The sequence below is a fragment of the Nicotiana tabacum genome, chromosome 9 (genome assembly GCF_000715075.1).
Source record: "Nicotiana tabacum cultivar K326 chromosome 9, ASM71507v2, whole genome shotgun sequence".
NCBI lineage: Eukaryota > Viridiplantae > Streptophyta > Magnoliopsida > Solanales > Solanaceae > Nicotiana > Nicotiana tabacum.
Window position 1 is genome coordinate 108977051 of NC_134088.1, and position 15915 is coordinate 108992965.

The 15915-nt window shown below is 35.7% G+C and overlaps 1 protein-coding gene across 1 annotated transcript; it reads right to left on the minus strand.

Moving 5' to 3' along the window:
• Positions 1 to 1339: 1339 nt before the first annotated feature.
• On the minus strand, positions 1340 to 4564 carry LOC107765285 (ABC transporter I family member 10). The gene is made up of 6 exons (XM_016583940.2): positions 4396 to 4564; positions 4137 to 4311; positions 3938 to 4024; positions 2336 to 2461; positions 2121 to 2243; positions 1340 to 1671 (listed from the first exon to the last, which is right to left on the minus strand). Exons 1-6 carry the CDS (start codon positions 4461 to 4463, stop codon positions 1462 to 1464), a joined length of 789 nt encoding a protein of 262 aa, XP_016439426.1. The 5' UTR covers positions 4464 to 4564; the 3' UTR covers positions 1340 to 1461.
• Positions 4565 to 15915: the final 11351 nt, after the last annotated feature.

Here is a 15915-nt window from a genome sequence, read left to right on the forward strand (position 1 = left end):
TAAATCTAATGTAACCAACAATATTTTGCATGAGTTTGAAATTGAAACATGACAATTATTTATAGACAAGACTTGGATTTATTAGAAATTATAAACACAACCAAATTCTTCAATTACTTCTTGCAACATCAGATAAAATTAGTGAAGTTTAGGTTTCCAATTAGCCTCCTCCTGAGTATTCCCAACATTATTTTCAGTGATAGTAGCAGTCTCGTGCACAAGATATCCACTCGCGATAGGAGTCTTCTTTACAACATTACCAAAACGATTATTAATCATCTTAGAAGCCTCTTGAATGCCACTGACACGAGTTTGAGCTGTGGTAGTAGCAAAACAAAGGAAGACGACAAAGATGGCTACTCTGATTTCTTTATCCATGGAGACTATAATTTGTATGTCAAATTATACAATATAGAGGATTGTTCTTATATGCACATTATATAGGAATTTTGAGAGAAAGGAGTCAATTATAGAATTGTTCTATATGCCTTTTGCAATACAAAATCCATTCACTTTTCGACAATATTTGCATCCTTGAGCAACAATAGTTCACCTAAGCAATTTCGAGAGAAAGTGTCCATTGTAGATTTGGTTGTATGTGCCTTCTCTAAAGCAAAATCCAATCACTATTGGACAATCTTGAATCCTTGATCAGCATTAGTAAAAATAATGTCAAATTATCCCGTGTGATCAGAACAAAAAATTAATCACACAAATTCAGCTAAGGTTTCTTTTTTGGAAAATTTCCGACATCGCTAAACTTTTAAAGTAAAATAAACTGTGTTAGGCAAAGTATTGTTCACTGCCCAAACCAACTATATCGGTTTGGATTAGTTCGGTTTTGTCGGGGTTTTCGAATTTTTTTGTTATATGAATATTATTTCAATCTTACTTTGTTAAAACTATAGATAAAGTTTTGATAAGTGAATATATGTTTACAAAAAATTTGAAAAAATTGACAAACATATGATCTATTAAAATATTCTTATGGGAGAATAATTTTAGTAACAAATGATAGTTATGTTCTTAGTCGTCTAACAATAATTTTTCGTTGACGTAAGTTTTCAAGGTTACCCGAATTTAATAATTAAATATAAAACTCAATATGATACCGAAATAATGATATGTTCTATTTAATTTTTAAATTGTCGAAATACCATTTCAAGTTCGAAAAAGATATGATGGAAATTAGGGTGGAGAATGTTGGAAAAAAAAATTGAAAAATGTTTTCCCTTCTTTTGATAGGGAAAATGAGTTCATGAGGAAAACGTTTTCCAAAACATGGAAAAATTGAAAAACATTTTCCGTCGTACCAAACACACCCTTAGTCCTTCAAATATTTGACCTGAAAAGGAACTACATCTTGCATACTTGAGATGGGGAGAAAAGAAATGTAACATAGTATTTGCTCCCTGGAAAGCATCATAATACACTCCTTTATGATGCTTGAGGCAAAAGTGGTTACAAATTTATTTGGTTTACATAAGATGTCAGTTTATTTTGAATGAAATTCCTTATACTAGTTGCATCACCCTGCCGGACAATTCTTCCATCTTCCATGTAAACTGCACCATCTGCAAACTCTAATTCTTCCAAACGATGGGTCACCCACAAAGCTGTAATTTCTTTAGATGTATCCATGGAGTTTCTCACTGCTTTTATTACTCCAATCTAGCAAAAGTTGAAAGAGATAAAGAAATTCATCTATTATTCCAATCCAGATTAGTATAGTCGTACTAGCTTTCCACATATTTGACACTAAGAGGATGCTACCTCTCTCTGTTCAACATGAGACAAAGTTTCGAATTTGGGAACATCTGCTGTACTTGGGACTTCACTGAACAATAATTTTGAGCAGTTTCAGTTCAAGAAAATGCCATTTAAGATCGTTTTGTTGGACAGTTTCAACAGTTGAATAGCAGGCTAACAGGATTGAGGCGACCAACTAGCATTGAATAGCAGTGTTTTTGTCATCTGATACCAGTCTTTATCTATTTCATTCACTTACTCATTCCGGCAAGGGCATGCAGTTTTTCCATTGGTAGGTCATGCATGTGATTTGCATAACAAGTGAAAGATTAGATGCTACAAAGTGACATAAAAGTTGTATCAGATTATACCTGATCAGTTTCATCCAAAAAAGTAGTCAGTTCATCAAGTAACAAAACTTTGCAAGCTTCCGCCAAAGCACCAGCAGTAGCAACCCTTTGTTTTTGACCACCACTAAGAGTGTGAACTGGTTTCTGCATTGCGTAAACAAAAGCACAGGCGTGAGAGCAGCTCCGTATTATATTGACCTGTTAGGAACCCCGGAAATCATATCTGAAGAACATACTTTCAAATACTCAGACATCCCAACTGCATCCAAAGCTCTTGCCACCCTAGTCCTAATCGCACTTGGTTTTAAGTTCAATTTACCAAGACCAAAAGCAACATCAGCTTCCACTGTAGGCATCACGACCTGTAAGCACAAGAAATAAAGAACCCATACATTTAAGAGTGAAGAGCAGAATAACTTTCTTAATACGTGGCCGTGGAAAGTCCACTTCATATCAAAGCCAGCTTGTAGGTTTAGGTATAAAACAAACTAATAAAACCATCCAGTCATCCAGCCAAACTAAGAAAACACGTAAAAGGCAAACTTAGCTCCCTGCTTTTGCCATACCAAGCACATCATCTGTTTCACAGAGACCTCGTGAATTCATCATAGCAAAAGCAAATGAGGCTATGTTATAGAGGCCTTGTACATTACCGCACAAAAGGAAAATGGATCAATAAGAGAAATTCTATAGGTACGCACTCTGTGGAATCATAAATCCAAGTCAAGAATAAAATGCAGAGCTTGGAATAATGACAGACACGTGCGCTATTGAATGACTCATGAGTGCAATGCCAACATGATGTGGCCTTTGCTACCACATATCCTAGAGGTTTTCCAAAGCTGTATAAACTGCACCATCTACCCAAAGTAATGGTCATACACAGTTACAGATTTAACCAGAATTCGTGTAGAAACTAAAGAATTTTTTCAGATTCTGCCAACTATAGATCTACAATAGAAGTTCTATGAAGACATATTAGTCCTTAAGACGCAAAGAGCTGGAAAAAAAAACTCGGAAATAATAGTTTTTGCCAAATCTAAACTCGATTGAGAAATAGTTCAAGCGAAGAAAGAAACTCAAAAGCTTAATTACATTAATTGGATTGTTATGAAGTGGAGTTGATCTCTCTAATTTGGAATTAAGCTTATACAAGATTAAGCGTTTAATCTTCTGTTGTCCCATTATGATTTACATTCTTATTTTTTTCTATAACAGCAGCACCAGAGCCACCTTATGCACACCTCGACAGTTTCACCAGGTACATGTTACCTTGCACCAGCATAGTAACTCTAGCCTATAAGGCTTACGCAGATGGAAAAAAATCACCAAACTCTTTTTGTCTCGGGGAGGATTTGAACCCTTCTCTCTCATGGTTTTCACCCAATTATCGACGTTAGGAAACACCCTCGGTGCCCCTTATGATATACATTCTTTTGCAGTTGTTCCATGAAATTCCAAGCCTCAATTATTAAAAGAAACCTATTTTATTGTTTAAAATGTCGGATTGAGACGAGTATAAATGGACCGCCATGGATAGTGAGGATTCATATAGGTGAACCCAACTAGATTGGAATTGAGGTGTAGTAGTAGTTATTATTGCTGCGATAAGTATCTCAAGTCTCAAGTTTTAGACCATAAATCTCACAATACATCCGCTATCAACAATTTAAAAGTCATCAACACAATAGGGGATTGCAAACATTCTTGCTTAACCGTCCATTTTAATCCACAAAAGACGGCCACAAATCTGAACATGACAGAGGATTAGGCAGCATTGCCATCTAATGATAAATAAAAATGATAAAAATGGAAACTTTTGAGCTCAGTAGACACACCTGATGATCAGGGTTCTGATACACAAAGCTCCTTGGCCTCTCCACATACAAGAATCCATCATTTGGACTCAATAAACCTGCTAATATCTGGGATAATTTCACCCCAAAAAGAACAAAACCCAAATCCCTTAATGCTAACCAGCTTTGCTAGAAAATACAAAATTTTGCACAGTTTACATAAACAATTTAGAGAGTTTGCCTTTAAAAGGGTTGATTTTCCACAGCCATTGGGTCCAAGAAGCATCCAGAATTGTCCAGAGGGAATTTTCAGTGAGCAATCCTTGAGAATTGGAAGTACTTTCCCTTGTCTGGAGACAACTGAATAGCTAAGGTTTTGAGCGTCAATTGCAAAGCTGTCAGCTGTTGCGACATTTCTACAAACACAAAGTAAGCAAATTATGGTATGATAGAAATCGAGTATGCCGAAAAATAGGAAAATGTGGAGAAACAGAGTTTGCCTGGGGGAGTGGGAGTAAATGGGTGGCAATTGCAGAGCTGAAGCTCGGACACAAACGGACTGTATCATTTTTACCCCAAAAAAAAAAAAGCTCGGATGCAACCTTTACTTGGGTTTGTCTTTGGATTATGAATAACTCTTTTTATTTATGTCTTTGTTTCACTTGGCACAAAATTTAAAATGAAAATAAAACTTTTGAATTTTATCCTCTTAAATTAAACATGTGATTAACTCGTGGTAGAGTTAAAATTTTAAATTAAATAATTTAAAATATAAAGAAATAGATATATAAAAGTTTGTGTTGTGAATTTATTATCTACTATATATAGAAATAAATTTGATCATTATATGCAAAGGAAGTTCATCCTTTTGCTCCCCTAGCACCGCCCATATGTATAACATACTAAATATAACCTTTGAATTTTTGTAGTTTCAAACACGTCATTATTTATATAAATAAGTATCATTACTTATAAAATAAAAATATTTTTTTTAAAAAAAGTAAGAAACATAAATTGAAAATGATTGGAAAATAAATAAGATTGACTGATTGAGTAAGTTTTCAAGAGACGTTCAAAACAAATACTCCATTTATCTTAATTTATAGGCAAAATACATAAATATCTCATTAAACTTGTCCAAAAATATGTTTGAACACTCTAATTAAATGGGTATTCTTTTACCCCCTAAACACATTGCAAGTGAATTTTGTTCCACCCTCCGTGACCTCATACCAATTAAAGACTAACGAGTGCGAGCCACGCTCTTTCTTGTGATGCCACGTCATTAATGAACTCAAACCCTTTTAATGATCTGGTCCATTACTTAAAAGCCCACCCGATTAAAATACCCGACCCGCTATCTTTTATTTTATATCCTAGACTAAATTATCCTACCTCATTTCTCTTTAAACAAAACGAGAAAAGGGCTGATGAAGTCAAAACTTAGTGTCGATTTTCCCCCAAATCTCGTCGATTAGAGTGTAGATATCGAAGTTCGTTGGCTTCTCTTGTAGGTTATTCTTGTTTTCTTTAATCCTTTGTCGATTTTGAAGTGTAAAAAAATATTTACGGGCATTTTTCTTGTTTACTGATTTCAGTTCGAAGAAATGGCTTTTGAGCTCGTTACAGTGAGGATGTTCCATGGAGGTCAGTTACAACAATATCCTATCAACTACGAAGGAGGTATTATGACAGAGTACTTTGATATTGATATTGACAGATTTTTGTATTTTGAGTTTGTAGACTATGTGAAAGAAAATGGGTATAATTGTGAAACATGTGACATTTATGTGAGACCGCCTAATTCTAGCACTTTGGTAAAAAAAATTAGCAGATAGGGATATTATGGGTATTGTGCTTCTATTAAAAAATGGGAATAAATTTGAAATGTGTGTGTCCCACTTTGTTTATGAAGCATTAGTAGTCCCTCCAGCTATTGAATATGTAAGCCATGTGTGTGGGGAATCTAGTGTGTCTTTTGATAAAGAGATAAAATCAAAGTGTTGAGGGCAGTGAAGGTGTAGGGTTTGAAGAACCACAAAATAATATCTCTGTTGCTGATAATGTGCCTGGTGGGGATGAGAGTGGTCCTTCTAATCTTGATTATACTCCATTAGTTGAAACTGATGTAGAAAGCAGTGACCATAGTACAAATTTAGAAATTGAAGAGCTGTTTGAGGAAGGGGAGAAGAATATGGTAGTGATGTTGATGAGGAGTATAGGAATTTAAGAGAAGAGAGGGAAAAGGTGCATAGAAGGAAGAGAAAAGAGAAAGAGGTTCAAACTAGACATGCCAAGTTAGGTAAAAAAGGTCCAGATGTAGGATATGATGAGTATGCAGCTAGGAAGAAGACATCTTTAGAAGGTAAGATTGCTGGAGATGAGCCATATTATCCCTCAGTTGAAGCTGCTAGTTTTGAAACAGATCCTGATGAAACTGCTTATGATGAAGGTGAAGATGAAGTCCAACAACCAGTAAGAGCAAGAAGAAATCAACAAAATGGGGTTATCTTTGGTCCTAGTTGTAAGTTAATTGTTTGGGAAACTAGACTTTCTTTTGAGAGTTAAAGAAAAACCTTGATCACATAGAGAAAATAGGAGATAAAATAGTTAAGGACCTGTTATACTATAACAAAGAGAGGTGGTGCAAGGTATATTTCAAGTATTTCAGCAATTGTGACAGTGTTGACAACAATATGGCTTAAACTTTCAATTCTTGGATATTGGGGCCAAGCCACAAGACAATCATCATAATGCTTGAAGAGATCAGGGTGAAGATGATGATAAGAATAGCACAAATGAGGGATTTCTGTAATACTTGGATCAGTGACATTTCTCCAATGGCACTGAAGGTGTTGCAGGAGAACACATCAAAATCAATAAAATGTGTGGTGCACTGGAATAGTCAATATAATTATGAAGTGAAGGAAGGACACACCAGTAAGCATATAGTAAATCTGAACAAGCTAACCTGCACTTGTAGAGCTTGGATGCTGAAGGGTATACCATGTGCTCATGTTGTAGCTGCTATCCATTTCAAGAAATTGGAGCCAGTTAACTACATTGCATATTGGTACCATAGGGAGACTTATATGAAGACCTACATTCACTTTCTTCAGCATGTACAAAATATGGAGATGTGGCCACAATCACAACACCCTTCAGTTATACCACCAGAAGTAAGAGTAATGCTTGGCAGGCCCAAGAAAGTGAGAAGGAAGGAACCAACTGAAAACAAAATCGGAAAGCTTTCCAAAAGAGGTACTCAAATAACCTACAACAACTGTCATGCTAAAGGCCATAACAAGAAAGGTTGTCAGAAGGCTACACAAGGTACTGCAAGATCAGCTGGTGGTGCAAAGTCATCAAGTGTTGGTTCTTCATCAATACCTTCAGTTTAAAGTGTACCAAAAACAAGAACAGGAACAGGAAGAGGAAGACCAAGAGGTTCAACAAAACAGGCAATTACTCTGAAGTTACTTCTATAGACTGCACTTTTGTAGGTTTGTTTTATGTTTAACCTCTTAATAATTTGAACTTTTTATAGGATATTGCTACTGGTATAGGAAGAGGGACACCCTATAAAAGGCCAAGAATGGTTGGTATGAGAATTCTACAAACAGAAAGTGGACCTTCCATCTATAATGTAAGCATATGATGTCAACTATAACTATAAACTCATTTTGATAAAACTTGGATGTAAACTAACTAAGTTTTTTTCTGTGAATATAGCCTGGATGTCAACTGTGCCTATAAACTCTGCAGTAGTGACTGGAGATATTGGACACAAATCAAGAACAGGGGTGAAATGGAAAGGGAAAGAAGCTATCACCTTAAGGAATCTTCAACATATTCAAGCTAAGAAAAGAATGTAGACAAGTTCAAAGGCATCTGAAAGAGTTCGTTTGAGCCAAACAAGTTCATCAGCACCACAATCAACTGCCCAGTAGATATTAGAACTTCATTATTTTTGTTTGCCTTTTGGCAGTTGGTATATGTAAAGACAATATGAATTTCTATTTTGCAATGACTGAAAGTTTCTAAGTCTATGGTATTATGTGCAGTAATGACTGCTGAATTGTAGGTCTATTTATTGAAAATGATATGCAACAATGAATGCAATTTTGTTAAGTCAGTTTCTGTATTTTTCTGTTTAAGTCTGTTTTCTGCAATATGCAGCAGTTACTGTAGATTTGTAGGTCTGTTTACTAAAAATGATATGCAATAATGACTGCAATTTTGTTAAGTCAGTTTTTCTGTTTTTCTGTTTAAGTCTGCTGGAAAGTTGTTAATCTGTCTTTCTGCATAAATATGTTGTTAATATGCAACAGTGACTGCAAAGTTATTAATCTATTTTTCTACATAATTATATTGTTAATATGCAGCAGTGACTGTAGATTTCTAAGTCAATATAAAGCGTGGATTTGTAACAGACATATTGCCAATTTTCACAGCACAAACTATATCAACAAGGTGCATTATATTACAACAAAAGTTACACCAAATTTTTACAAAATATGCTACAATTTTGTTAAGCAACTCTAAAGATACTACTGCCACAACAGATCCCAAGGTAAATTTATTGAATGATTCTTCACATATACTAGATGAAACCAATAGCTTATAGCTATTACACATCCACACAACAAAAAAAATCAAAGTACTTTCTCCTTAATCTTGGACTTAACCAAAGTGATCCTCCACTTCTTCTCCCTTCCTTTCATCTTCTCAATCTCTCCCTTCAACTTCTCCAATTGCATCTCTATCTTTCTTTCTACTTATTTTTTTTCTAGGCTTATCAACACTTTCATACACTTCTAATGTACTTTCAAGTTCACCAATTTTCTCCACCAGTTTATGAATAATAAATTTTGATCTTGGATCAATTTCTACATCTCTTCAATGCCAAAAATTACAAGATCTTGGACCCTACAATGATGAAACATAAAGAATTAATTAAAGGTTAATCAGTGAAAGCTTCAACTAATTTACAAAAATAAAACTTATCTTATAGTATGGTCACACTCAATATCTTCTACCGGGTACTGAGGGGTCCTAGCAGTCATTATCGGCAGCACATAACCATGGTTGTAGCACACTTCTTCATTCAACCCAGGATCATCATCTTCCATATAAAGCCTAGCCAAGTTAGTTGACTGCATTGTCAACTAAGCCCTAAATTAAGATGAACCCCTCAAATAAAAAGAAATTCAAAACACTCAATAAGCCTTAAAATTATATTAACCAAAAGATTATAGAGAATAATAAGGTTTTGATTCAGATAAAAGGATTCGAAATTATAGGTCTTGGCCAGAATTTATGAGTAATTGAAGGAGAGAAGATTTAGGATTTTTGAAGAAGAGAAGAAGAATTGGATCGGATAATTAGAGATTTTACCACTGGGTGTCCTTATAAAGTAAGTCTCTTTTACCGCTGGGTCTTTTTATTTTAAAATAATTTTTTTAATTTATTTTATCCGTTAATTTTACTATAAAATACGCTCACAAATTAAATGTTTCCACGCGCTGGGTCTGGGGTCATGGAGGATGGAACAAAATTCACTTACAATGTGCTTAGGAGGGTAAAAGAACACTCATTTAGTTAAAGTGTTCAAATATATTTTTTGGACAAGTTTAATGGGGTCTTTATGTATTTTGCCTAATTTATATGTCTTGCTTTTCGCCAGGAAGTATGATATTTCCTTAATCACAAGATTCAAATAGGTTGAATACATAGACAGACCCCTAAACTTGTCCTTTTTTTTTACCTAGACACTTAAACTCACCACATGACCTATTGAGCACTCAATCTTTGTTTAGATTGTGCCAATTAGACACAAGAAGCTGACATGGCACAAAAGGTGAATTTCACCTATTTTGAGTGTGTTTACATTAAAAAAAGAGAGCTAAAATGGTCTTCTTCTTCACATTGAAGCCAACCGCACATTAAATTTGCTCAAGCTCCTTTCATTCACCAAAACAAATACATAATAGAAACCCAACACAAAGTTTTATAGAGAACTTTACGAACACCCAACAATAAAGAAAAACAAATCCATACTCAGCTTTAGGAAGAAGAAAAGAAAAATGCATACCCAGCTTCTAGAAGAAGAATTTTCAGCTCATCGCACTATTTTAATTTTCGTTTTACTTTTATGATTATTGAAGAATTTTTTTGTTATTCTCTTTGGGGCTAGTGAGGTGAGGTCGTTGGTGTATTCCAAAATATAACTCTTACTTTCATTATAATAGATCCAGAAGCTTTTTTCTTAATTAGCTGTTAGATATTCCATAACAGATTCGGTGTTGTTCATCGTGTAAAAAATGAGATTTTGTCCAGAAATCTATAGAACTTGGCCATAACAGAGGAATGAGATCAGCAAGGATGATCTCCGATCTGGTCTAACAGAGGAAGGTCTTAAAAAAGAAAAGAAGTTAGTGTGGGGAAGAAGACCAACAAAGAGAGAGAAAAAAGCTAGTGTAAACTAACAGAAGAAAGCCATAAATTAATGGAGATGGAAGAAGAAAGTGTATGTGTGGAGTATATTGTTTTTCTATTTTAATGCTCAAAAGTTAAAAAGAGCCACATGTTCAATTTTCATTGGCTTGTTACAACATCAGCCGAGAGTGAGCTACACGCATATTATTTTCTCAACTGTTCCAACTTGTCGTGAGTGAGCTACACACATCTTGTTTTCTCAATTGTTCCAAGTTGTCGTGTCTAATTGGCACACTCTAAATAGAGATTGAGTGCTCAATAGGTCACGGGGTAAGTTTAAGTGTGTAGGTGGAAAAAAGGGACAAGTTTAGGGGTTTGTCTATACTTGTTAATCGGGCCCGGTACTGTAGCGTGGGTGTCACGACCCCAAATTCCTCTCCGTAGGATGTCGTGATGGAACCTAGTCTCTAAGACTAGGTAAGCCTATCAATGCGGAATAATAATAAATATCTGAAATAAATAAACTACAATTCAAACAATTTCAACTCCCAAAACCCCTGTAAAAATAAGTCACAAGCTTCTAAGAATTTATTCTCAATGTCTCTATATGTCAAGGTCTAAATAAAATATAAGGAAGCAATATAAAATGATAGAAGGGGACTCCGGAGTCTGCAGACGCTGACAGATATACCTCGAAGTCTCCGTGCACAGGTAACTCACTAACGTCTAGGCTGGTAAAATATACCTGGATCTGCATAAAAAGAAGTGCAGAACAGAGTATGAGTACACCACAGCGGTACCCAGTAAGTGCCAAGCCTAACCTCGGTAGAGTAGTGACGAGGTTAGGTAAGGCCCTACTGGAATATAATAATGGCATGGTAAAATATTTATCAATGTAGTAAAATAAAATGATATTGGAAATGAATCAAATAGTATGTCACATTTAATGACACCAAATAATTGCAAATAATATCTCGTGGAATCAAAACAGAATTTCCTTCAACTTTATGAAAATCACAACAATTAATCGAAAGCAACTATGGCCATAAATCAATATCAACAAGGGCACTACCGAGGTACCGCCTCGTAGTCCCAAGTTATAAATAATTTCACAATATCTCATTTCCTTATATCACCGCGGGAGCCTTTACAATTTATTTAAAGAAAATACGTTTTTCCGAAATAGCATCCCGCGTTTTAGCCACCCTTATCACACCGCATGACTTCTAGTAGTTCCCCTACTAGCCACGCGTATCAAGCCACCCTTATCTCACCGCATGCGTTTCAACACCCACACCTTATATCACCGCATGCATATCAATATCACAATTTGCACCTCAAGTGCTCAAATAATTTAACTTGCCAAAATAATTCAACAACAATATTTTTTCACAATAAAGAGCTCACGGCTCATGCCAAAATAAATCATCAATAATAATTTTCCACAATAAAGAGCTCACGGCTCATGTCAAAATAATTCATCAATAATATTTTTCCACAATAAAGAGCTCACGGCTCATGTCAACGGCTCATGTCAAAACAATTCAATAATAATATTCTTCCACAATAAAGAGCTCACGGCTCATGTCAAAATAATTCAACAATAATATTCTTTCACAATAAAGAGCTCACGACTCCCTCACAATGAGTATAAAAATATTCAGGAGTAAATAATTTAGGAAAATAATATTTTAAAATCTTTACTACGTTGCTTCAATATCAAGTTTAAAAATATCAAATACTTCATATTAATAATATTTAATTTAAAAAAAATCAACCTTCAAATAATGCACAGAATAAAAGAAACCAAGTTTCAACTAAACATGTAAAACAATTAGTAAGAAAAGATCAAACAAATTTGAAGTATATATCGCAGATCAATGATGAAGAATATAACAAGATAAAATAATTTAATAAATGCGCAACAGTGATCTACACAATTTAAAAATATAATCTTTCGCAATTAGCCCGTGTACACACTCGTCACCTCGTGTACACAACTTTCAACATATTTCAATAATCATATTAATATCAATTCTAGGGGAAATTTCTCCCACACATGGTTAGACAAGTCACTTACCTCGGCTTGCTCCAATTTAATCAAGTATTATGCTTTTTCCTTGAATTTTTTACTCCGATCGACTCGTATCTAGTCATAATTAATTCGATACAGTCAACAAAAATTATAGTAATTAATTTTATAAGAAAATATTATATTTTCATTAAAATCTGAAATTAGCTCAAAATTTGCCTCGAAATCCGGCGAAACTTACAAAATCCGACAACGTATTCAATTACGAGTCCACCCATATCAATTTTACCAAAATCCGATAACAACTCGACCTCCAAATCTTAAATTTTCGTTTTTATAAGATTTTACAAAAAACTTGATTTCTTCCATTTAAATCCGAAATTAATGATGAATATGACCATGGATTTATGAAATATAATCACATTTGGATATAGGACACTTACCCAAGTTGAAGTCTTGAAGAAATCCTCAAAATCGCCCAAGAACCGTGCTCCAAAACTCCAAAACGAAATGAAGGAAATGACCATTTTTGGTCCTTAAGTTTCTGCCCCAAAAACACTATTCCGGTCGCTAAAAGTCCAATCCCGTCGCTAAAAGTGTCATATCTGGTCGCTAAAGGTGCACACCAGGACTATTTACACCAGCAATTTTATTTCACTAAAAAGGCTCTAACTCCATCATACGAAATCAGAATTCGACGATTCTTATTCCTATGAGTCACAAATAAAACTACGAACCCATTCGTTCAATCGAAACTCAATTCGGAGCTCATTTTCTCAATGTGATACCAAATTCGCTCGTTAAACAATTAACTCATATTTCGCGCTTAAAACTCAATCGTGACTTGATGAAATTAGACCAAACTTTCCAGATCACTCCTATAATTCATTATCAAAATGTCAAAAGTCTCAAAATCGAATTTCGATCTCTAGAACTAAAAATAAACTTTTGGATCATTACATGCTTATGTTGAAAACATCAAACTCTTCCTCGACAGCCTGTAGTGTATCAATCATAACTTCTAATACTCAACTCCAACTGCCAAACGGTTTAAAGTTCTGCAAACTAGATACAAAGTACTACAACTTTCATGTTTTTCTCATTGCCCAACTTCTTATAGATTGCGAGATATAAGCTCCCAAAGTCAGCCCTGTGCAGCAGAAATTTCTGGCGATGCACACTGCTGTAGCTAAAATCTGCAGTATCAGCTTCAGTCAATCGATCATAACATTTTGTATAAATGTCTGAATGATAAATGGTTTATTATTCTAGAAACTAGAATCAAAGGGCTACAACTTTCATGTTTTGATAATGTTCAGATTCCTTATAGATTTTGAGATATAAGCTTCCAAAGTCAGCTCTGCGATTGCACCGGTTGCTGTCCAAAAATAGCTTCTGCAGCAGAAATATTCCAGTAGTTCCTTTTTGTCCGAAATCCATTTCGTCAACCTTTCGAAATCCACCCGAGGCCCTCGGGACCTTAACCAAATATACCAACATGTCCCAAAATACAATATGAACTTAGTTGAGGCTTCAAACCTTGCCGAAATTACGAATCGTGCATCGAATCGAATTATGAGTTTTCAAATCTTCCAACTTCTATATTTTGCGCCGAAACATAACAAATCAATTCCGATTGACCTCAAATTTTGCACACAAGTCATAAATGACATAATGGATTTATGAAAATTTTCAGAATCGGATTTTGACCCCGATATCAAAAAGTGAACCCCTCGGACAAACTTTCCAAAAATTCAACTTTCGGCATTTTAAGCCTAATTCCACTACGGACTTCCAAATAAAATTTTGATCACGCTCCTAAGTTCAAAATCACCATACGGAGCTGTTGGAAACATCAAAATTCTATTCCGGGGTCATTTGCATATAATTTGACATCCGGTCACTATTTGAACTTAAACTTTTAATTTTTCATCTAAATTCCATATCTCGGGCTAAGGACCTCGGAATTTAATTTCGGGCATATGCCTAAGTCCCAAATCACGATACGGACCTACCAAAACTATCAAAATACTGATCCGAGTCTGTTTGCTCAAAATGTTGACCAAAGTCAACTCAATTGAGTTTTAAAGCTCTAATTCACATTTTTATTCATTTTTCACGTGAAAACTTTCCGAAAAATTTTACGGACTGCGCACGCAAGTCGAGGAATGATAAATAGTGCTTTTCAAGGTCTTAGAATAAAAAATTAATTATTAAATTTAAAGATGACATTTTGGGTCATTACATTCTCCACCTCTAAAACAAACGTTCGTCCTCGAACGAAGTTAGAAAAAGTACCTAAGCTGGTGAATAAGTGTGGATAACAGTTGTGCATATCATGCTCGGTCTCCCAAGTCACCTCCTCGACCGGATGACCCCTCCACTGAACCTTCACGGAAGCAATATTCTTTGACCTGAGCTTTCGAACATGCCTATCCAAAATAGCCATTGGTTCCTCAACATAAGATAGATTCTTGTCCAACTGAACCGAACTGAAGTCTAACACATGAGACAGATCGCCGTGATATTTTCGAAGCATGGAAACATGGAATACCGGATGACCGGCAAAGAGATTAGGTGGTAGTGCAAGTTTGTAAGCCACCTCACCAACTCTCTCAAGAATCTCAAAAGGCCCAATATACCTAGCGCTCAAATTGCTCACCAACCATGAATACAACATCACGAACCTTCCGATTCGCATAACTCTTTTGTCTAGATTGGGCTGTACGAAGTCAATCCTGAATCAACTTAACCTTTTCCAAGGCATCCTGAACCAAGTTTGTACCTAATAGCCTAGCCTCGCCCGATTCGAACCAACCCACTGGGGACTGGCACCACCTACCATACAAGGCCTCGTACGGAGCCATCTGAATGCTTGACTGGCAACTGTTGTTGTAAGCAAACTCCGCAAGTAGTAAGAAATGATCCCAAGCACCCCCAAAATCTATCACACACGCACGAAACATATCCTCCAGTATCTGAATAGTGCGTTCGGACTGCCCGTCCGTCTGAGGGTAAAATATTGTATTCAACTCTACCCGAGTACCCAACTCACGTTGTACTGCCCTCCAGAACCGTAATGTAAACTGCGTACCCCGGTCAGAGATGATAGATACCGGTATGCCATGAAATGTGACAATCTCGCGAATATAGATTCGAGCCAAATGCTCGGAAGAGTAGGTAGTCATCATAGGATTGCAATGAGCTTACTTGATCAATCTATCCACAATCACCCAAGCTGCATGGAACTTCCTCTGAGTCCGTGAGAGCCCAACAACGAAATCCATAGTGATCCTCTCCCATTTCCATTCTGGAATCACTAACTTCTGAAGCAATCCACTCGGTCGTTGATGCTCATATTTCACTTGTTGACAATTTAGACACCGAGCTACATACTCCACTATGTCTTTCTTCATCTTCCTCCACCAATAATGTTGCCTCAAGTCCTGCTACATCTTCGCAGCACCCGGATATATGAAGTACCGCGAACTGTGAGCCTCATGGAGAATCAATTCATGAAAACCATCTACATTAGGCACACATAGCCTGC